Source organism: Micropterus dolomieu, linkage group LG01, assembly GCF_021292245.1.
Source record: "Micropterus dolomieu isolate WLL.071019.BEF.003 ecotype Adirondacks linkage group LG01, ASM2129224v1, whole genome shotgun sequence".
In the NCBI taxonomy this organism is placed as follows: Eukaryota; Metazoa; Chordata; class Actinopteri; order Centrarchiformes; family Centrarchidae; genus Micropterus; species Micropterus dolomieu.
In genome coordinates this window covers 25,584,620-25,608,108 of record NC_060150.1, presented here as the reverse complement: position 1 = coordinate 25,608,108, position 23,489 = coordinate 25,584,620, and the positions used below count along the sequence as shown (strand labels likewise).

The 23,489-nt window shown below is 41.9% G+C and overlaps 1 protein-coding gene across 6 annotated transcripts in view; it reads right to left on the bottom strand.

Annotated features, from left to right (window-relative positions):
- arhgap12b (Rho GTPase activating protein 12b) overlaps positions 1–23,489 on the bottom strand; it is an 82,717-nt gene that overhangs the window by 46,896 nt on the left and 12,332 nt on the right. The window contains exon 1 of one of the 6 annotated variants that reach the window (XM_046062327.1): positions 12,943–13,010. The exons of the other annotated variants lie outside the window; for them this stretch is intronic. Coding sequence (XP_045918283.1) covers positions 12,943–12,995 — 53 coding nt within the window. The 5' untranslated portion in view covers positions 12,996–13,010. Of the gene's footprint in view, positions 1–12,942; positions 13,011–23,489 lie in introns of those variants that run through there. 6 annotated transcript variants of the gene reach the window in all.

Sequence of the window (23,489 nt, the reverse complement as noted above, 5' to 3'; positions counted from 1 at the left end):
AGAAGCAGGCTGTCATTTCACAAGCTACAGCTATGTATTTGATAGACAGAAGCAGAACAGCAGAAGAAGGATTAATGCTCAAGAAGTTCTGGCAATGACATGAGTGAGGGAGAATCTGATGGAGGAGAAATAATAACAGAGGAGTGGCATGAGTGTGTAAGTCACTGTCTGTGTGCACCTCTGTGCGAGAGAGCGAGAGAGATAGCTCAATTTCTTTATTCTCAAGGCATAGGCTAACTAAAACAGAAAAGTTATTATAACCAACAACTTCAACTATAACCGACAACTTTGTTGTCAACGGGATAAGCGCCATTTCGGGTAGCCGAACTAAAACTACACGTTATTCTGCAAAATTCACTAACTTTTATAATACCCTACTAAATGTTCTTCTACAATCTGCCTAATACAACTATTTAAATGAGTTCATTATGATATTGTTTGTTTGTAGTAGCCTACAGTTTAATGATTCAATTTAAAATGTAGGGTATTTCTCTTTTTTGATCTGTACTGAAATTAAGCACAACAATAACTGCCACACTGCCTTTGTCAGTTTAAAGTCCTCCCACACAGCTGAGTGCTTTGGAATTTTGTTTTCCCTTTGACATACTTGTGAGCGTTCACTGCTGTAAGCGTAGGACAGGCATGCGAGAAAACCCCCCCTCAATATTCTAATCCCAAAATTGAAAATCGAACAATTGAATATTCTGCTCCATCCCTGCTAATCTGTAAACACATGTAAATAAACTGGAATTTGCTCTGGTGGCATCATACTTTTAAACTTGCTGTACTGTATGTAAAGAGCTTTCTTTCCACTTTAGCACCGGTGTTCTGCCAGTGGCCACAGACAAGGTAACAGTAACAGCAACTTTAGCATTTAGCTGAAATCATGATTGATTGTTTAGTTGAAGGCTAGCCAAAGTAAGTCGCAGTCCTGAGCCGCCGCCGTCGCCAAGCAAAAGTACTTCTTAAACGACACTTCGATGAACCGTTGAAATAATCTATCGAAGCTTTGAATACTAAAATCATCGTTAGCTACAGCCCTATGTCACTACACTGTAAAGTTTAGTACACTTTACTGTCTGGCAGGAGTAGCTATTACTTACCCATGATAGAAACTAATGTGCGCGTATCGGCTGTTATAAATCATACAGTCGATGGTCCTGTCACGCACTGCACACGATAACTCCCACTACGTTTTATGGTGCGCTTACTTTACCGCAGGGGTGTGGGGGGTGTCTCTGCCGATGCATTGGTAAAACGGCCATCAGTAAAATGCATGTTGCAGACTGTATAAGACGGTGGCAGGTGAAAGTGCGACGTGTTTTCTGTCATCTGTTCTCCAACACTGCACGCACAAATGCCATAATGAAAATGAACAGCACAATAAACCAAGAGGAGGAAACTAAAAAATACAATGAAGACCCTCTGTTAGCTAACTTTCTGCAATAACAATGCTAGCTAACTACAACTTAGTTAACTTAGCTAACTAAAATCAAAAGACAAACCAACAATCAGATACAGAGAGACATTCCTACTGTAAGTCCTAAGTAAATGATATGATAAATTGGTTAGCACAACGATGTTTATCAGTTTGATGCTCTGACTTAACGAGGCGTGACAGTGCGCCTGCGCAAGCTTGAAGAATGAACTACAGTCAACACACAACCCTGTTTTAACAACTAAGCAACTTTCTTCAAAATTAAGACATTTGTCAAAAAATATTTGGCGAACTATGTGGGTAATCAACATTGTAAAGAAATATCATAGAAATGTCAAAATACACTGGAGGGGGGCTTTAAATTGCAGCCCACATGCATTTCTTCCTCACGCATATCGGTAAATAATGAAGCAAATGACAATTACGGATAAGTCAACCTGTAAACCTCTAAGGCCCAAAGAAATTATTTCTACTTGCTGCTCCCACACGGGAACATACTTGTTATCATCATCTTGCCTTGAAAGAGATGGCCTGGCTATCATTCACTATTAGAACACCAAACCTGACAGTGAAGCTAGGTTTCTTTGAGTTTAATGTCAAGGCTGTGTTTTCACTGTCTTCATGTCGTCTGTGCAAGGTTTCTACTTTATTTTTCATCACAGTTGGTAACGAGCTAGTCTGTATGTGCTGCAAACTGATGATGACTCATTACTGGTAAGAATGGAATGTGAGCGCCTTGGAGACACCGAACATGCACACATCAGGGTATTAACCCCAGTGAATCAGGTTAATTGAAAATCAAACACAGTATGGAGTGCCTTTATCTCACAGTGCCATTTCAGCTTAAGGTAGCAGCAAAATAAGGAAAAGATGGCAAACCATGTTTTTTTTTTCCATTCATTCATTCTTTCACTGTGTGATTGTGGTGGAACCATGAATATGCATTAGTGTGTGTTTGCTCTCATGTAGCTGATTTCTAATGCTCCAAATTTAATGATCCTCCTCTCCAGAATGTGACCCAGATAAGCACCACCCTGCCACCCTGGAGCTTCAAGTGGCACGATTCCACACATTTCTGCCTCTTTCCTCCTTTGTCGCCACACTCCAACATAACCATTTAACCCTTGGTGGATTGCTATAGGGTGCATTTGCAAGAGGTATAAGGGTGTATGTGTGTAGGTGGCGTGCACAATTGGATGTGACCACATGCTGAATTATTCAGACCGCCCGTCAGGTATAGCACTCTCCAAAACACTGAATCTGTGCGGGTGCTGAGGGTCGCAGGTACCACTTCAGGCCAATAGCTATCCACAAGGGAAACGGAAACTTCCTCCCAGCCGATACCCTTAAACCAGCAGCCCTTGTAAAGACACACTAAACTGGCCTACAAACACAGACAGGCACAGGAAGTGGTGTGCTTCAGCTTTGAGGTGCAGTGTTTCCCCACAGGATTTTGAGAGACTACAATGGGTGGACATCGTTCCTCTCAAGGGGTCCGGGGTATATATTGTATATTTTAAAGTTAAGTGCATTAAATTTGGTGCACTTTAAAAGCAAATTAAGTGGCTAGATCTATGAAGAACTTTGTAATCTTATTAACAAGTTTGTACCCTCATAAACAATTTTATCATAAAACACACTGTATAGATATAAATGGTAATGAAACAGTAAAAAGGTTTTATTGAATGTTTTTCCAGCAACCATAAATTAAAACAAAAGTAATTACCATTTTGTTTTACTTTTAATGGACACATTTAACCTGTTTTATACTTTCTGTGAATATTATCCAATTTATCTTATTTCCATACAAGTTGTGTTAACACCTTATTTTGAAAACCGGACTTTGTCACATGTGTATCCTCACGCTACATTCACAAAGTCCGACGCAATTTGATAAATTATATTGTATGTTGTGCTCGTATTAACATTTAATAGCCTCTCTTCAGGTAAGACTCTCACACCGTTACACTTGTTACAAAGTCAGAAAATGAATTAAGTCGCTAAACTGCCTGTCAGCTTGCTCTAAAATTTCTAAGAACGTAGCACTTCCTGTCGGCTCTGAGGTACTGGGAGGCTACCCAGCCAACCAATCACAGTTCTTATGGTCCACGTTCCCCCCCGATGTGAAGTTACATTTTTGAGGAGGTGCACGTCAGGCTACGGCGTAGGCTACGGTGTACGGTACTGGGCTATGCGTAGGCTACGCTGTCGATTCGACGCAGAAGTATAAATCAGGTTTTAAGGTTTCAAGTTTTTAACAACAATCTGAGCAAGCTATTCCAGGTTAAAATATATTCAAGCAAACATCAGAAGAATGAAAACGCTTAGTTTAAATAGTGCAAAGTAAGTAAAGCATCTTTCCTTTAAAAGACAACAACACAGGATCTGTAGGACACCCTGGTTTAAATTGTATTTGTAAATAATTGCTGATTGAGGTCTAGCAGAACAAATGACGAGGACAGGGTGTTAGCTGGAGTTGCTACAGGGTGTGCAATAATAAAATAATGGTAAGAGAGGCAGTGCTATCAAGAGGTGGGTGATAAGTTTTTACTCAACGGAAATTAGTAAATAAACAACAACTGTACTTTTACTTTGGAAAAGAGGTTGGGAAACATTCCATTACAAAAAGTAGTTTGAAAAATAAATCTTGGCTTCTTTCATGATTTTGCAACAAAAGCGCCACCTAGTGGCTGACTGGTGCCAAATTTTGCGCAGAGCCTCAGTGTGGCCCAGGAAACTACTGGCCTGAATTTCTTGTTAATAAGACAGAGCAATGTGTACATATAACATCACTCCTTTTGTATGAGTGAAAGATTTTCCTTTATAACTTCAGATTTTTTTGGCCGTATTGTATAGCGCCTTTCTATTCTTCCGACCATTCAAAGCACTTTTACACTACGTCACATTCATCTCTTCACACGCACTGTTACCAACTGCTCATCAGAAACAGAAATTAACATTTGCACACATTCACAGGCAATTTGGGGTTCAGTATCTTGCCCATGGACACTTTGACATGCAGACTAATGGAGCCATTGGATTGAACCACCAATCTTCTGCTCTACCTCCTGACCCCCATCCGCCCCAGGAAAAAGCTGCACCCGGGAACGTACCTTGATTATAGCACCACCTGCTTGTGGACAGGTGTCATTTTTGCCATCCGCCATGTGTGCAGCATTCTATACCACAATCAAAAGAAATTTTTTTTTTTGCATATATCATGATTTTGCATTTGGAACCAACTTATTTACAGATCCTCAGTGTGGCACGGAAACTACTGGCCCAAGTTTTGTGTTTATTGGAAAGACCAATGTGTGAATATGACATGACTTCATTTGTACCGCCACCTACTGGCAGATTGTTGTTTGTTTGACTGTCCAATAATCACCACAAATTGGAGGTTTTCATTAAACAGCAACAAAATATTTGAGAGACTGCAACCAGAAAATGTTTTTTCCTGAAAACTGATTATCTAAATAGGCTAGTTGATCATTTTCTTCTGTCAATCAATTCATCAATTAATAAACAAATCATTTCAGCACTAAAAAGAATCTACAGATTAACCCTAAACGCTACAGGTAGGGCTTCCAGAGTAATTGTTAAAGTTTTCATCATTCAGGAGGTTTCTACATGGAGCCAAAGTACGTCTCCTCCTCTCCAAAACAACTGCAACAGCTGATTACAACACGTAATACAGCACGTTATAAATCATGTTCCTCCGCCGCTCAGACGGACACAGATGTGAATGCGGCCAGCTGATCTGCTGCTCTTGTCAGCTGAAAATATTTTAATGGCCTTCTAAACTGTTTTTGTTTGCATTTCTTTCTCTGTGCTGGAGTTATTTTAAGAACTTGATGGCTTAGTTAGTTATTACATTTGTAACTTTAACTCGTGTGCCTATTTATATTGGTCAAGCAAAGCCTATAGTTTTTCATTAGATTCCTATCAAATCTGATGTTCATACATTTTGCGCATGGATAGTGGTTACTAATGATGCCTGTCCATCGCTTTGTAGGCCTTGGTTGTACATCATAGACTGTACATAAAAAGGTGTACATCAGCTGGTTAATTTGCCTAATCTTCGCAGGTCTTTAGGCCGCTGTGGAAACACAAACAACAATGGTCTGAAGGAACCTTTTAGTTCCTTGAAAAGTAGATCCTGGTACTAAAAGTCCTGTATACTTTGAGTGGAAATGCGTCTAAAGCTGGTTTATTCAAGTGTTAGATAAAATAAGTAGATATCGCTTTAGACTCTGGTTACTTTTGATGGGCATTTGTCATTGTATTTTATTGAATAACAATGACTACAGCCTTGTGGTGACAAGGCTAAGAAACATGGGAATGTGCACTACTGGGCTTCACACAATTAAAAGGGCATATTTAAATCTCAAGCCCTTCTACCCACTGGCCCACAAACCGTGACTCAGGGTGGGACGGTGTGGTAGTGTGTGTGTGTGTGTGTGTCTGCACTCATGTGCGTGTTGGGGGTGGAGATGCAGTGACAGAAAGATGCATTGTGTCCCATTCGTATGGGTCGTGGGTCACTCGCTTACTACCCAGAGACTGCCAAACCAGCCGGTCCTCCCCGCTCCATGCCCCCATCCCTCTTTATAACCATCCAGAGAAAAGTTCCAGTAGCAGACCAGCCATTGTTGTGTACAGTCCCCGCCAGAGAGAGGGCTGCCTTGTTATCTATACTGCCCAGTCACATGCTTGGGGTCTTTAGAAAAATTTACTGCATCATCAGCTGGCCAATGGTCTGCATGTCACGCTGAAAACATGACCACATAGTGAACCCTGGACTGCTTGCCACCTCCTTATTTACATATTAACATATTCTTTGCAATCTGACACCCACCTGCTGCTGTGCAATACCTGCTCCAAGAAGCACTTGAAAAACACACATACGATTCAGGTTAATAATCATGCTGCCCCAAACTACCATCACAGAACCAACTGTTCCCAGGCTCCAATATCTCCAAGCAGACGGCCTTGTTCCCTTTCAACCTCTGAGTGACCCATAAAAGGTTCTCGGTTGGGTAATTGATCGTCACAGAGCTGCTTGTGTAGAAAGCAATTCAATTTCCACTGGGCAAGTCCTGCCATATTAGCGAGAATAGTGCCATTGTTTTGTCAAGCCGGCAATGGCACGTAAAGGCAACTCTGTTTGCCAAATCCTCAGCGGTCTATTGACAGAATGTACACCGGTCAGGGCAGGAACTGGGACACTCTAACCTTAAGCCAGAAGATGGTCCTCTCCTGCTGAGCGATCCAGGGATCTGAAGGAATGGTGCCGCTGGGTTTGATGAGAGTAGCAAACAGGGTCAGCGGGTTTGCTTTGGAGTAACAAAGGACACTGGATCAGGGCCCAAATGAACACACAAAACAAATGGTTCAGAGGAGCTGGAATGAGACTTGTTACTGTTTCCGGGTCAGGACAGGGATCTGGCAGTTCATGACGTTTATGAGATTAATATTTTAAAAGTAAAGTTTGGAGATGACTGGAACAAGACTATGCTGGATAATAGTTTTGTGAAAGTAAAAGTCAAGTTAATTTTCTGATTAGACAATGCAGTGTGTCCCATTAATTAACGAGACCATGGCGGCCCACCATAGTCTAATTTTCTCCGCCATAGTTTCAAAATGAACCAAAAATTATTTTTACATTTCATAATATATTACAGACCTCTAACGTTGTGTTTTGTGGGCACTGCTCCGCGCTACTGTAAGCTCGCACGCTCAGACACTTTGGCCTCCAACTCGAGACAACCACTTTTCTTTAGAGGTAACGTTGACAGCCTGTTTCTGTCACTTGTTTGTGAGAAGGCAATTAAGCTAGCCGCGCCTAGATTTGGAGTGCACACGTATTAAAGCCTTCATGGTAAATGACTTTATCCTGTCAGTTTCTCTCTTTACAGAGACAAGTGTTGCAGTATTATGGTGCTTTCAGACCAAACGCGAATTTAATCCTCGCGACACTTTCTTCGCGTGAGTACATTTGCTGCAATTGTTCACACACACACACACACACACACACACACACACACACACACACACACACACAACACAAGAAGGCGATTAGAACCCGTGAAAATTTGCTTTGAGTTGGAAATTTTCAACTCACGTGAAGGCCAACGCGTCGTCGGCACCGCCCCCTTCGTGTCACTTCACGCCACCCGACAGGAAATCGCAGCTCTACGCGTCTTTGCATTGACTTTGTTTGTAAACTCACCTCCCTGAATGCTTGCTTCGCTTTCGGTCTGAAAGTACAGTTAGTGTCCTACTTGAAGAGAGGCTGTGAAGTTTTCATTTACGCGATACGTGAACCACATACAACATTACTTCAAGTTCGGACTCTGGTTAGACTTAATGAATTTAACGCGAGGATACACACGGTTTTCAAAATAAGGTGTCTATACAGCATGGAAATAAGATTAATTGGATTATATTCACAGAAAATATAACAAATATTACGTGTCCAATAGAAGTTCAAAAAAAAAAAACAACAATAAAATGTTAGGGAAATTACTTATTCTGTCTTCTATTCTTTGATTCAGGGATTTTGGGAAAACATTAAAAAAAATTGTTGACTTTTGTTGCCGTTTCATCACCATTTATAGCTATACAATGGGTTTATGATCAAATAGTTTATTAGAGCACAACATTGTTTACAAGCGTACCAAGTTCTTCATAGATAGCCTCTTAATTTTGTACCAAATTAATGCATATAACTTTAATATGTACAAAATTTTCTTATGGGGGGGCATGCCCCCATTCCCCCGGTTGAGAGGGATCAAGGCCCATCCACCATAGTGTCTTAAAATCCTGTGGGAAACACGGCAATGTTGGGTGATAGACAGGTGGCCACTCATGGCATGGACAGGCATGAAACTTTCTCGGTTAATTCAACAAAACAAATGATGACCAACTATGTCAGACAACGTCTCGTTCTTTGAGACTATACACAACACATAAGCAGGGGCCTAAGGACAAAGGTCTGGCTGAATAGATTGTAAAGCACTGACATGTACACTGCCAACAATGAGCAGAACCTAATGAATTTGCTTGTTAGAGAACCAATAAGATAATCTCTTGCTTTGGGCAATCAGGGTCAAGACCAAGTGTACAGAGCAAATAAGCACATCGTTCAACAAGATGAGAAATGTTAGAACATGTTGGTGTGGGATGAACAGAGGTTTGGGGGGTTGGAGGGGGTTTAACCCAGGAATGTACTGTACACAACCCTTAATCCAGATACGTAAGAAGATTGCATTCTACTATGTGCATGTGTGTATTCCGTGTGGTGGGGGCTGTCTGTCCAGGCTCAGCTGACCTGTAAGCCCCTCGGTCTCACAGTAGCAGGTGCATGAAGCTTTCCAAGTGAAGGCTATAACAATTTTTAGATGATTATGGCACTCTGGCCTGTTTCTGTTGTTTAATCCATACAAAACAACATTCTAGTAGCATTCATTTCATGGTTGAAACTAAAATTAAAATAAATAATAGTCAAACAATATGCATGCACTTATAATAAGGAAATTAAGTGAAAAGATGTTAAACTAGCATTAATGACGCGTGCCTGTCAGGGCAGGTGGTTAGCAGGACTGGGGTCAAATGAGCTCAACTATCTGGTGACCCTTCACTGTGGAAACATTAGCCGAATGGATTTAGCCTATGTAACCTCCATCAGGGGTAAACCATAGACTGCCTGATCATCCAGAAAGACAAAACAGAGAGAAATTGCAAGAGAAGTGGAACAGGATTATATGAAGGGAAAAGCAAGGTGAGCAGATTAAAGTAGTTTACGAGTAAACACTAAAATAAGGTGCATAATTAAGTAGAATTAAAATGGTGAGATAAGAAATAACCCACTAGAAATAGGGTAATGCATTCTTTCCAATGTTTTTAAATAAAATATTCCAACTTTGTATTCCCTCCCTGACAGAATAATGAACAAGCTGTCAATCAACCCGCAATCAAACCAGCCAATGTTTTTGTTGAGCGAATGGAGCATGAGGAGAACACTAAACCCTCTTTCCCACTTCATGGTACAGCTCGGCTCAACTCTATTGACTTATGGTACCATCTACTTTTCTCAATTTCATTTTCCACTGCAGATAGTACCCTCTCAATTAGGGATGCACCGAAATGAAAATTCTTGGCCGAAGCCAAAACCCAATATAATGAAAACATTTGCAGAATACTGAACAGTACATTGGCATTTTTCCACATTTATTTTGCCTTTTTTACCACTTTAAATAGTCAACATGTGCTTTTTACTCAGTGTTTCCCACAGGATTTGGAGAGACTATGGTGGGTAGGTCCAAGGCCCGGGAGGGTCCGGTAAAGTAAATGACACACGTAGCATGTTTTATACTTTCTGTGAATATAATCCAATCAATCTTATTTCCATACTGTATAGACACCTTATTTTGAAAACCAGACATTGTCACATGTGTATCCTTGCATCAAGTATGACCCGATTTGATGAGTAACACTTGTCTTTGTAAAGAGAGAAACTGACAGGATAAAGTCTCTAACCTGCCTGTGAGCTCGCACTGGTCCGTTTCAGTGGATTTACCATAAAGCCTTGAATACGTGTGCACTCCAAATTTAGGTGTGGCTAGCTTAATGGCCTTCTCAGAAACGAGTGACAGAAACACTCAAAGCGGGTCAGACTGTTTGTTGCCTTTTCTAAGAAGTCAGCCACAGATGGAGTGGATGTGCTAGGAGACAATTCAGCCGAACGGAGTCTGCAAACGGCGATTTTTACATCTTTCTCCGACACTTTAAAATGCTTCCACACTGCCGACATGTCCATGTAATTGTTTGATGAAATGTCTGATCATTATAGCAACGCTGAGTGACACCCTTGTATCATCTTCAACATGACACACTCGCTTGATCCTTTCATCAGCAACCAAACAGAGGAACATCTGCACGTCATCAATTGACAATGGCTTTGCGGGCTGCCATTTTGGGTCCTGTGTATAAGAAAACTGAGGTCGCAATTGATGGCGGGTTTGTGCAGGATGTCCCGTGACAATTCTAGTGATGATTCTCTCTGACCAATCAGTTGTGTGCAGTGTTTTAACTCCACCTTTTAGTATTGGTTCATGTACTGTATCCCCAAAAGGCATAGCTTGGTTGGCAGACTCCCTTACTGAGTGCCCACCTGAGTGCAATTAGAGGATGTGCGTTGATGCTGTGTTAATACTGGATTTGCTGTTTGAAATGACCGTTTGGGTACAGAGCTGCAAACCTGGCAGAAGGATCCAGAGTGGTCCACAGTGGTATATAGTGTGCTCTCTCTCTGTATCCCCTTTGTTTTTCACTGTAGTGTCTCTGTTCAGTGACAGCTGCTAGTGGAAAGTTCTAATGACAAAAACACAGAGCTTCTGGAAAGTCAGTTCTGTAGCAAAAACCAGCGGGCTGTTCCTGGACTGTAGGAGCAGCACATCCTCAACTACTAGCATACACATGAACCCACAACATCAGAAGAAAATGATGCATCCAACAGAACAAAAACAAACTCCACTGATAGAAGATCAATAAACTAAAATGCAGAGCTTAAAACACACATCACAAGCCTCACCTTAGTAACTCCTCTACACCCTTCCACAACCCTGTACACTCTAAGCAGACACCAACAGTTGCTAGATGAGGTGACAGACCAATTCTAGTCTCCCTTTCACAGTAAATGACCTCTGGCAAGACAGCCTCTAGCAGAACTATATCATCGCTGATCGATTCACAGCTTATTCTTTGTCTCTTTGGCAGTCATGGCAAGTAATTAGCAACAGCTCTGGCGTATGACAGAGACAATACGTGGGCCCTGATGCTCAGAGACACCTACGCACTTATACTTCCCCCAGTCCGCGCATGCACTGGCAACCAGCAGCAGCAGAACCTCTCCTGAGGAAATCAATGACAGCAGAGAAGTACCGGATGACTCACACATATTGTCTGTGATCTGTAGTAATGTGCCACATTAATGTGCTAAATCACTGACAGACACCAGCTGTTACAAAAAGTGCAACAAGTCAAAGAGCAGCCAAAACACATTGAATAAGGGCAAACGGTGACAAGAAGATGAAAGAACAGAAATGATACACTTTCATTACACAACAGATGTGATTTTCCCAATGCTAAACTCAGTTACACTTTGATTTATTCCATAAGGAGAGTCATTTTGTGAAGAACCAGAACAGGACTCCTCTGATGTTACTTGCAACATCCTTAATGACATCTGTGCACAAAAAGTTGGAAAAGCTAGAGCAGATTATAAATAAACTATACCCCAAAAGCTAAACTTACTAAAGAAGTCTACGGGGGAGGAACTATAACCATTAGATCCGGGAAAAGCCATTTAGTTAGTTTTGATGCTCTCCACAGTGATCTTATATTCATGGCACAGCACCCAAGCTGTTTTGAGACTTACCACCTAAGCCTCATAACGGCAGGAAAACTGGTGTTGGGGTTAGCCGGTTATATTTCTATTTCTAGTAGCCTAGGTTATTTATTATTTCACCATTTTAATTCTACTTCTTTCACTACCTTAATTAAGTGTTTACTCACTAGCCTAGGCTAATTGAATCTGCTCCTTTTCCCTTCAGTTCTCTTTTCCCCACACTTGCACACACACACACCTCTGCTGGAAACACAGCGGCTTGCCCCGCTTCTTTCAGTACCTCCCAATATGTGTCTGCGGACTTTCTCCATCAGCAGTACCTTTTATAAAGTCCCCGAAAAAACACAGAACTCGTCTTTTGGAATTTTCCTTTTTACAACAGCATGTGTACCACATGTGGAGGAGGCTTGTTAGTTACATAGCCTTTCAAATGAAACCAATGTGGTACCGCATGACATCTGCACTGTGTTTACTTTACCTGGTCCATGCTTGTAAAATATTCATGTCTTGTATCGTAACTGACAGCATCTGTCTGTGCTTTGCTGCAAAAAGCTAAAATGTGCTGCCAAATATACATTGGTTGCCCGTTCATTTAACTGGGTGGCCCTCTCAAGTAAAGTTTGCGTGTAGGAAACACTGTACCAACCCTTTTATTTGCATATTAAAATCCAAAAGAAATGTCTCCTCATTAGCTTAAAAGTTATGCTTTGCTTTACAAACCTCAGCTCCTCCATGGTTACCACCATTTCTTTTCCTAACAACCACTTTTTTCAGACTCATCTGAAAATTGCAAAATAATTTCACTATCAAGATGTACAGTATGTGTACAGGACGGAGCTGTATACAAGTTTAATCTAAGCTTGTACCTGATGTTCTCTGGACAAGTAGGTAGTAATGGCATGCGGTTAACCAGAGTCAGGCAGACGTTAGCTAGCGCTAACCGCCTTCAATTTCCAGCAGTTGGCGAAACAACAAGCATCCAATTTATTAACGGACACATTGTGACCTACATTGAACATTTACTGGCAGACTGACAACAAACGCTTTTTCCGTCACTTTCTGCGCTCGCGCTCTCATTCGCTCTACCACTTACTTGCTACGAACACACACTGCGCTCCTTATAATACCTAACTCCGTTGCTCTCATAACAGCAGCAGTCACGTAACTTAGATGTCCTTTGATGATTGAGAAGAGGAAGCTAGCAAAGCGTGTGTTGCCATGCTCGCACAGTGTGCGAGTGAAAATTCGTTCCGCATTGAAATGAATAATTGAGTGAAATTTTAGAAGCAGCAGTCTAGGGATGAAACGATTACCGGTTTAACGGTAAACTATGGTAAAATTCCCGACAGTTATTATTACCATACACATATTAATTGCCATGATTACCGGGTACAGTTAACCGCGCTGTTATAATCTCACAGCAAACACTGTCCAGCGTCTCCCAGAAGCAGGCACGCATGCGCAGAATGCAACGTGGGTTTGTTTGGGTCAATGACAACACGGCGGAAGACAACTCTGCAGAGATTTTTCAGTCACTCTGAAGTCCGGTCGTATTTTAGTTTTAATGACAGTGCTGAGGGAAACTTGATTGAGGAAAATAACCTTAGTGAACGCAGGGTGAGTAACTTTTAGCTTTGTTTTGTCTCTGACTTGCTAACAGCGTGTAAACTGAAGCTCTCAGTGTTGCTGCAGTTGGAAAAACGCTACACTTTGTTTTGTTGCTGTGTGCGTCGTGTGTCGGCAGAGTCTATTCGTCCACTACACATGATAACACGTTAGGCAGTTTAGTCAACCAACCAGCATCATCTAGAAACGCCACAGACTCCTCTGTATTTATGTCAGTTTTACTGCAGTTACTATCACTGTCTTCTAAAGACTTATTTGTTTTCATGTAATTGTCCACGGGGTCATTGTATAAATATAAAATCTTAATAATGCACACTTAGATGATTTTCATATGTTTACAAAAGGTATTTGCTGTTTATTTTTTATGCAAACAAAATGGCAATTGTATTTGTAGTTTTCAATATAAAACTTGTTGAAATGGTTTCAGTGTGTGTATCAGTACATTTTAATATTTTTTGGCACATTTTTACAATACCGTGATAATACTGATAACCGTGATAATTTTGGTCACTATAATCGTGAAATGAAATTTTCATACCGTTTCATCCCTACAGCAGTCATTATTCAGCAGCGGCGATGCGCCGAATATAAGGGAACTGTGTCTCCATAATGTACACGTCAACATTACCTTATCAATTAACATTTACATAATCAATGTTTTAAATATATGAATCAAAAAAATAAATAAACCCAGCTTTAATAGTTGAGCATATTTACAGTACAACCCTTTGTCAGTGAAGTATGAGGGCAAAAAAACAACATTCAAAAACATAATAATCGTCCAATAATCGTAGTCAAGGTAAAATGTTCAATTAATCATGATTTTGATTTTAGGTGATATCGTCCAGCCATACGTTGCACATTTGACAGAGGAGCTACATAACTTTGCCTGGCAGGAAGCCGTGTTAGATACTTGTTCAGCTCACGTTTATTTACATGTCCCCTCTGGTTTAATCATTTTTGATGCACCAACTGAGAAGCGGCTCGCAGATATATTTAGAATGCGTTAAACATTATAGCTTAACTACTCATTAACATTAGTACTCTTATACTGACAAACAGCATTAGCTTTGTGCTTTGACAAAAAAAAAGAAGTCATGTTGAAAAATGTGGAGTGAGCGAGTCTGCCCCGGAAGACTTCCCAGCAGCCTGAGGGCTGTTTTGGCCTGCTGTTAATTGTCAACTTGACCAGCGGCAACAAAAATATAGCACACTTGGATCTGCGGGGTCTCACTGAGCTCCTCATGTAAACAGTTAATCAGCTGTTGAACCAACACCAATAAAAATGCAATTAGCGCATATCGTCCAATAATATCGGCCAGCCGATAAATCCGTAGGGCTCTAATTGCAATATGATTGGTTTGCATATTGTTCAGCCCTAGTCCCAGTGCAGGCGAAACATGGTAGGAAAAAACAAGAAGGAAATAAAGACAAACCCAAGGACTGTTGCAAGTGACGGCGCTCCACTTTAGTGCTCTGCTGACTCTGGTCCCCTTGGGTGGATTTGGAGGTAATAGGAAACGGGGCACAACACACAGAAACCACAGCATAACGGAGCCATGGCCAAAAGAAAGCGATATCTTAACGACTTCACCTTTCTTGTTCTAATAGCCACATATATCTAACATAGACAGCTTTGTAAGAGATGCTATGGAAAATTGTTGCAGCATAGCTTGACCTGTCTGTAAAGCAGGAGGCCGCTTAGGGGAAAACAACTGCTGTTTAAAAGGCTCTGGATACAACCAGCATCAGTTATATAACTATGCACTGAAAGCCTAGTGCCCTTGAATGCAAACACGGACCTCTGTGGATAACACAGCGGGGGACGGTCAAGTTACTTGCTAAATAAATCCCACACAAAAACACCCACATGTGCCCAACACCATATCTAACTCATAATAGTACACATAACAGTTGGTGCTGTCAGTATGAATGCTTCAAGTTGAAATGTCACAGGCAGGAGGAGCTCTGGTGGTTAAACAGGAATCACACTGGAACGAAAAAGGGCCCAAACAGTCAGGGCAGGGAAAGATCCAGGGAGGGTGCTGGCTGAGAGATGGGAAGAAAGAAGAGGAAGGAAACAAAAGATAAATAAATCACTGTGCTATCAAAAGCAGGTTAGCTAGGGGTTCTTACCTTCTCTGGATACATGCTGTCCCAGTCCACCAAGCTCCAGTAGTGAGCCATGCCCATAGAGGGGGGCTGGGAATGACAGGGAGGGACTGAAAAAACCAGAGTGGGCAATGGAGTGATGATGAGAAGGAAGGGAGCGAGCGGGAGTAAGCAAATTAAATAGGTGGTGTATCCCCCCCTCATCAACTCTGTAAATAAACGTCACGCTGCATCACATGCAGACAGGGAGAACAGCTTTATGGACACCAGAGCAGAGACATCTACAATCAAGATAAAGCATATTGTTGGATTGTGGTTAGTTTTGGTTGTGGCAAGAAGGAACGCTCTATGGGTGTAGCTTCTCATTAGATAAAAATCTGTCTATAAAACAGGTTGGTGAGACAGTTAATACGATTGCTTTCTCTATTTTGGACTCCCGGTTCTCTTCATTCCCTCAAAGGTCACCACTGGTAAAATCGGTGCAAATTTGCTTGTCCCAAAACTAACACTGTGAAACCACCACGTGAATTTACCCAAAGGTTCTAAGCCGCATTTCCACCACAAGTAACTGGAACTTTTAGTCCCAGGATCTACTTTTCAAGGAACTAAAAGGTTCCTTGAGCTCAATGTTGTGTGCGTTTCCACCGTGGTCTAAAGACCTGCAGTGACCTTGCCTCTACTCTAACCGATTCTGTAGAGGAGGGGGATTCAATTTTCCGTAACCAATCACTAGATGTAATTTTAAGTTGACACTCACGTGTAGCCATGCCAACATCCTGTATTTGCTGGGGTTTTAAGACTGGAGTGAAGGGCAGAAAAAAAAAAACTATGTCAGGCTGCTATCATTTTAGAACTGCCTAAATAGCTGCCTCGACAACATTGTTGTTATTACTCCTCCATGGCTCCACCACACAGTTTGACAACAGCGTTAGTCCATCCAATGGTGCTGACTGGCTAATCTTTAGTCTCCCCACAGCGCTCATTGGATAATCAATCAGTTTTTCCAACAGTGTCATGTCATAATTTCAGACCAGAATCAGTTGGCAAGGAAGTCTCAAATAATGATCTGTTTCAAAGGGGATTTCCACTGTGTGCCAAGAAAATACAGAGGTAAAAAAAAAAAAATTTAACATTTACCTTACACAACAGGCATGATTCTCCTTAACCCAGTCTTTTTTGTCAATATCAGCTCTTGTAGTCGTCTTGAAGGCTCAGCCTACTGGGGGGTTGTGGGTTTAATCCTCTTTTTATATCACAAGGGCATGGATCAGAATGGAAGTGGGGAAGAAAACAAATGGTGGTAACAGGTTGGAGTGCAAACCAGGGTTTCCTCACTGTTGCCCTGCCCTTCACCAAGACCACATCTGACAACAACATTCTACTTGAAGTGAGAGACAGGTGAGCAGAGGGGAAACGAGGCTGACAGTAGAACAGGAAGCGTCTAAACGAAAAAAAAAGTAGAAGAGAAACTAAAAGGCCCAGACAGAGGAAAGAGAAGTGGAAAGAATGCAGGCAGATAGATAAGCAGATAGACAAACAAAGAGGAGCAGACTTATGAACACAGCGGAGGCACCATTTGCTCAGGTTTAATGTTAGATTACTGAAGGACCAGTGCTTCATTTTTGAGGGGAAAGCACTGGGGACCTTCATTGACTTAGTTTGCCGGTTGCCTCGCTGTACATGAGCTGTGTGTGGGCACTGAGGCAGGAATGTCAAGTATGCACTGGAAAACAAGTAAAGGCCTCCTCCTCAGCCGGTTCAGGAGTAAGTCTCTCGGCGAGCTCTAGATTATGGGGCGCAACAGTAAGGGGATGGTTACACTTTACAGCACTACTTGCACTTAGATTTGGTGGTATTTACTAGGTAATTATGCAATAAAAGCATGCATGTTCTTTAGCTTATTTGGAAGTAAAGAGTGGACTGCTTTGAGTCTACACAGGCTAAGTATCCATTTAGCACAACATGTAATTAACAGGTTATTGTGGCACTGGGGTGTGGGACAGGTCTTTTCTGTACAGTATTCTGAAGAGGTTCCCAGGACCCTCAAGTGCGAGAGAAAAATGCTCCCATCAGTCACCATGTCCTTTATATGAACAATACAAATTCTGCATGTGGGAGAAAACTCATCACTAGACAATAATGATCCAATTCACTGCACCAAAATAGTAGCAGTAAATTGATCAAACCTTTGTAGAAGTGCCACAACCACCGCCACTTAACAGTCTATTTAAATGCATTTCTAAGCCCCTGATATACATTCTCAGCCTTTGCTCTGTTGCACAAGTCAGCAAACATACAACTTAGCAGAACCAAGCAAAAGAGTGCACGCTGAAAGTAACATTTGCACAATGAACAATCCATCTGCATTCATGTAGGCCTACATATCAACAGACTCTCAGACATTCATGACATCCCGTTTTAATACTCTCCTCTTTAATGGTGGGCTTGTAATGTTGCTCTTTCAAGTCATTCATCTCGCTGTGACAGCCAATCGGAGGTTTACAGCTCACAGGCTACAACTAATCTCCAGATTCACCCACACGTGAAAAGATATCGGTCTGGCCTCCTGTCCCCGGGTCTCTGCTATCCCAGAGGGGCTACAGCGGCTCTGTCACAGCCCAGGGACTTTGCACATTATTCCTGTCTCAAGATGCCCCACAACCCAATCTCTCCCTCCCCTCCCCCCCTCCTCCTCCTCCAGGCATCATCAGCCTGAAAGAAGACCACACAGCAGGCTAAAGGCAGATAGACCCCGGCCTCAACTCAGCAGTTTCTTTTTGCTTTTAAACCCTTTGAGAATCTTCCCGGATACATTTACAAGCTAGTTATGTCATTATAGGTACCCTTAAAGCAGACCTTCAAGGAGATTTCTGTGAAACAAGACATACAAGGCTAGAAGGCTAGAAGATATTATTAACATGTTAGAGACTAGGGCTGAACGTTTAATCGCATTTGCAATATTATCACGATAATATACGAGATCTTCTAATCGCAAAGGCTGTGATTACAGTCTGGTCACATAACACGCGAGTCATAACACTGCCAGTCTGCAGACAAAGCAGCAACTTCGCACGTTACGCTGTACCTTGACTTGTTGTTTGCTTGACAGAAGCTGACACTACAGAAACTTTAGCGTTACACAGGCAATGAAAGTAGAACCCGCCACCCACGGGTAAATTGGTGGTGTTGGTGGTTGAAATCGTTGGGCCATCTGCTGCTTTGGCGGGCAGGAAAAATGCCCAACAGAAAGACATGTGTAGTAAGGTAAGCGAGCGGCGCCTGCGTCACACACACAGCTAACTCAGGAAATATCTGCAAAGCGGCGTTACAAACCAAACTCCCAAGTCCGAAAGAGGCCCAGTCTGTCCTGAGTTACAGCCAGTGTGCTGCTAACCAGCATCAGAGGTTGCGGGGGTGGGGAAGTCAGGTGTTGTCGGAGAATTACTAAACTTGTCTACTAAACACAAGAGCCGTCACTTGGTTTTAATTTAATCATAACACAGGCTTGACCTACAAGAAAGAACAGTGTATGTTTAATCTAGCTAATATAGTGTTGGTCGTACTATACACTGATTTACTGCTTGTCCGCTTTGAATAATGCAAAAGGCAAAGAGTTTAAAAATTAATCGCATATTAAATTGCAATCGCAATATTGGTTAAAAAAATCTCAATTAGATTATTTTCTAAAATCGTTCAGCCCTATTACAGACTACATAGAGAACAGCTATGTGTCTGAACTGCGAAAGAAAGGGAGCATCCATCAGTGGTTGACACCTTGTTGGGAGTGTGATTGTGTGAAATTAAAAAAGGCAGGGTTGTGGGGGCCTCTCAAAGATATTTCTAATCAGACAGTGAGTGAGCGCAGGGCAGCCCGCTGGCTCCGCGGTGCAAAGCCACAGACACAAACACATCCAAGGCCACCGCATCTTACCCTCGGTGACACATCTCAGAGTAGGAAAACAACAATCTGGCCCTCTCACACAGTCCCGCAGAGGAGCCTTCATCCACTCATTAAGTCACTGTGCTTTGGAAAGAAAAGGAGCTGTTTCCCATCAAAGGACGAGTTTCGATTCTCCCCATTTTAAGAAGATACGAGTAAAAGTATTCCAAAATAACTCAACTCAAAATAACTTTCTCTGTGGCGATTGAGACTGTGCGGTCATGGTTTTCTGTAGAATTCTGAAAAAGGCAAAACGGCAGCTTCTTAAAAACAGAATCATCATACAGACACCCAATATGTTTATGTGAAAAACTGACTTTTGCATTATATGGTTTGCCACATTCTTTCAGGAAAACAAACCCACTGCCAGGTTCTTGGGAAGTGAGGAAAAGATGTTTATTTTGCCAGTCCCTTAAGAGCAGAGGAGCTGTACTTTTAGAGGAGGAGGGGCTGGACATAGAAACTAAATAGGATTCAGGAGGATGGCTGTGTGACTACAAATGTCACCTGTAAATCAAATCGAATCAGTTAGAGGTGGCCAGCTGGCACTTGAGGGGAGGCACGTCAGAAACAAATTCTTCTAACGGGTCCATCCATCTAGCCATCTGTCCATTCATCCAGCAGCTCTTTCTCTCCTTTACAGAGTGGATGTGTAAGGGAGAGGAGGAGGTTTGTGGAGGGGAGGCTGGTGAAGGATTAACAGGAACACAGCAAGTCAGCATGCAAATAAACAGCATCTTTAGTTTAACTAGTTATAGGGAGACAATTTTACACATCAAGTTCAGTTTCTTTTTGCAAGTTGTACTACATAACCCATGTACCCCGTAACAGTTGTATATGTCCTTTGTGGGTCTTTAGTGCCAGCTTTCTAGAGTTTGAGAAATTAACCCTGATGACAACACCAGCTCAAGGAGCGACAAAGTTGCATGACACTGAGTCGCAATAGACTATCAGGATTGACATTGTCCAGATGTCACAAACGGCTTCAAAGCCTGGTTTAGAGAGGAACGGGCAGAGCGGAGGTACTGAATTTCTGCTGGCCGGCAGAAAGCTGCTGAGTAACAGAGAGCTGTGGAGGAGAGAGCCGAGAGCAGCGCTGAAGCTATTGGACAAATAAACACCTGTAGTCGGACTGAATTCAGCTCTGACAACTGCACCGTTTACCGGCGAGGAGCTCAGAGTTGAACTGCTTTTATTAAATTAACATTTTTGGGATTAAAAAGTTGATTCTTCACTTTCGCTTCTCAGCAGCAAGCCACCATGCGTTTCTGACTTCCACTGTTGTTAGCATCAGTGTGCACCCAGAGCTCTGTGGGACTACTGCTTCATGTTCGTATAATAAAACCCAACAAAACTGGACATTGCTTGGAGAAAAGTATGCAAGGAAGTTGAACTACCTGGTTGTATTTTATCGTTGTATTTTACTGTGAACAAGTTAGCATAGCACAGGCCTGATCGATCCAAACTCCATTCAGAAAACAAACATTTTAAAAGTTGTTGTCCTGCTGCCTTGCTGGCAGACCTGACAAAGCTTGAATTCATGTGTTTAACAAATCTTCGTCCTGTTATTTCGGCATCATTTTGATCAGTTTATTGCAATTAAATCACAGCAAAAAGTTTACTTTGGTTTCATACCACTGTAGTAATCGTGGGTTGGGTCTATTCACATCTCGCATTATGTGTGAACACTCGGCAGTAGTCCAGCGATAAAGGCTTGTGCAGACTACACGACTTTCAGCGTCGGCCGATGGCCGTGCTACACAACTTGCTGTCTTGTGACGGGAGTCTTGAAGTCGTTGTGGCGTTCACACTACGTGACTGATCGGTGACAAGGGGGCCACACACTACATGAGCTGACAGCGGCTCTGTCACCCGACGCAGGTCTCCAAACTACGTTTTGTCAAGAAAACACAGGTGGAATGTGAAACAGGAATTGATGCGAACTTACACACAAAACAGCTGTTGTTATTATAAAGATAGCAATTATAAAGACAAAGAATATTGGTAAAGAATTAATAGCACACGGAGGTAGCAGAGATTGTCTGAGCTACAGAGAGAGCTGGAGGCAAGTAAAAAGGGTTTTCCGGTGAAAAAGTAGCTGCCTGCTCTCATTGGCTGGATGTGGATGTTGAGACGACTCTTCCAGATATTTGGTATGCTAGATATCTGGCAGACGTCGGCGATGTGTCAGAAATGTTTCGGGGAGCCGTTTTGTTGTGTTGTTGAGTATTTCACACATCATGGGCAAAAAATCGTGAAGTGTGAACTAGGCTTAAAACTCACGCATTAGGAAGGAAAGATGCCACCAAGTTTCATTTTGGGCAATGTGGAATCCAACGTTTTTGGATCAGCTTCAATATTCTTTTGTATGGTTGTTTAGTACCCCTTTAAGTGTTAATGGGCCCTGCTTTTTCTTAACAATAGAGAGTTGCCACCATCTGTTGTACTGATTTTTAACCTTATTAGCGATGCATTTTCATCAACATACCTTACTTCAAATTATGAGATATTATGGGTCTTAAAATTTTAACTTTATACCTCACATTTGTGTGTCTTTACTTGTATCTAACATGATCATCATATGTGATGAGAAAACTTCAGATCTACACAGAGTGCACAGAGTGTGCCCTAATCATAGTTCAGTAGTAAAATCCCAACACACTGCAGAATGCCTCTCATGCATAGTTCCTGTGCTATGTTGATCAAACTGCATTAGAGGAAGAGAGTCTGGTCTGGCTGAGAATTACTTCAGCCGACTTCCCATTCAATAGTGGCAGCTTTGCGCCATGTAATTCTGTGTTTTGCTCTCCCTTCCATTCCCATCACTGTTCCTCCTTAATGTACTATATAATTAGGTTTGCACTTACAGCTAATTTATTGTGAGTGTAAATAAGTGTTTTACAATAATGTTGAAAAGTTTATTTTTCAACTGTAAAATGTCCTACTCACTATGTTACGCTACTAGAACACTGCACCCAAGCCTTCAGCTATCAAGCTCCTCTCCTGTGGAATCAGGTCCCAATTTGAGTTTGGGAGCCAGGCACCATCTCCACATTTAAGAGTAGGCTCAAGGATTTCCACTTTAATAATGCTTTAGGGCCAGCTCAGGTGAGACTTTTATTCATCCTCTGTTCTGTGCTTCACAGAGATCTGGCTGTGTGGATTGATACCAGACTCTGTCCTGCAGGTGGCAGGCTTCCAGCTATACAGAGCGTATCACAACACAGATCTCTCTGACAAAATGAAAGGTGGAGGTGTTTTACATTAACAGTGGCTGGTGTAATGATGCGACAGTGATACAATGGCACTCTTCTCCTGATGATACTGCAAAACGCTTTACTCCCCATTTGCTTTATACATTTTACATGTTTACATTCCACCGCCAACGTGCAGAACAAACAGCACATGCTCACCGACGAGATACTGTGTGTGGAGTGGACATACTCCTTAGTTATTGTCCTCTGTAACTTTAACAAAAGGTAATCTCAACTAGTCATGGGCCGGTTAACATTTCAAGGCATCCCGTGGTATGAAAAAGTCAAGGTTTCAAAGCCACTAAAATATTCTGTTATAACGTTGCTATGGCATCAACTGTTTTTTATGTCTCGCCAAAGACAGAAAGTGCAGGAATAACTGCAGGCTGACTGCAGCGTAGAAAGTAACATGCGACAAGCTAAGAGAGTTAGCGTGTTCAGCACTAATGAAATAAATACTATTGGCTTGCTAGCAAAGCAGATATCATGGCTAAGTAACTAGCTAACGTCAGCTAATTTTAGCCCTCACATTAATTTGCAGAGCTGGGAAAGAGCAGAGTACTACATTTCTGTGATTTAGCACAAAAATTTAATTTAGCTGATAAAACGTCTTTACTTCTAACATTGTGTCGGCTACATCTGTTAAAAATTAAGACAAGTGAGTGTGAGAGACACTCGCTCTCTCTCTCTCTCTCTTTATCTGCTTCT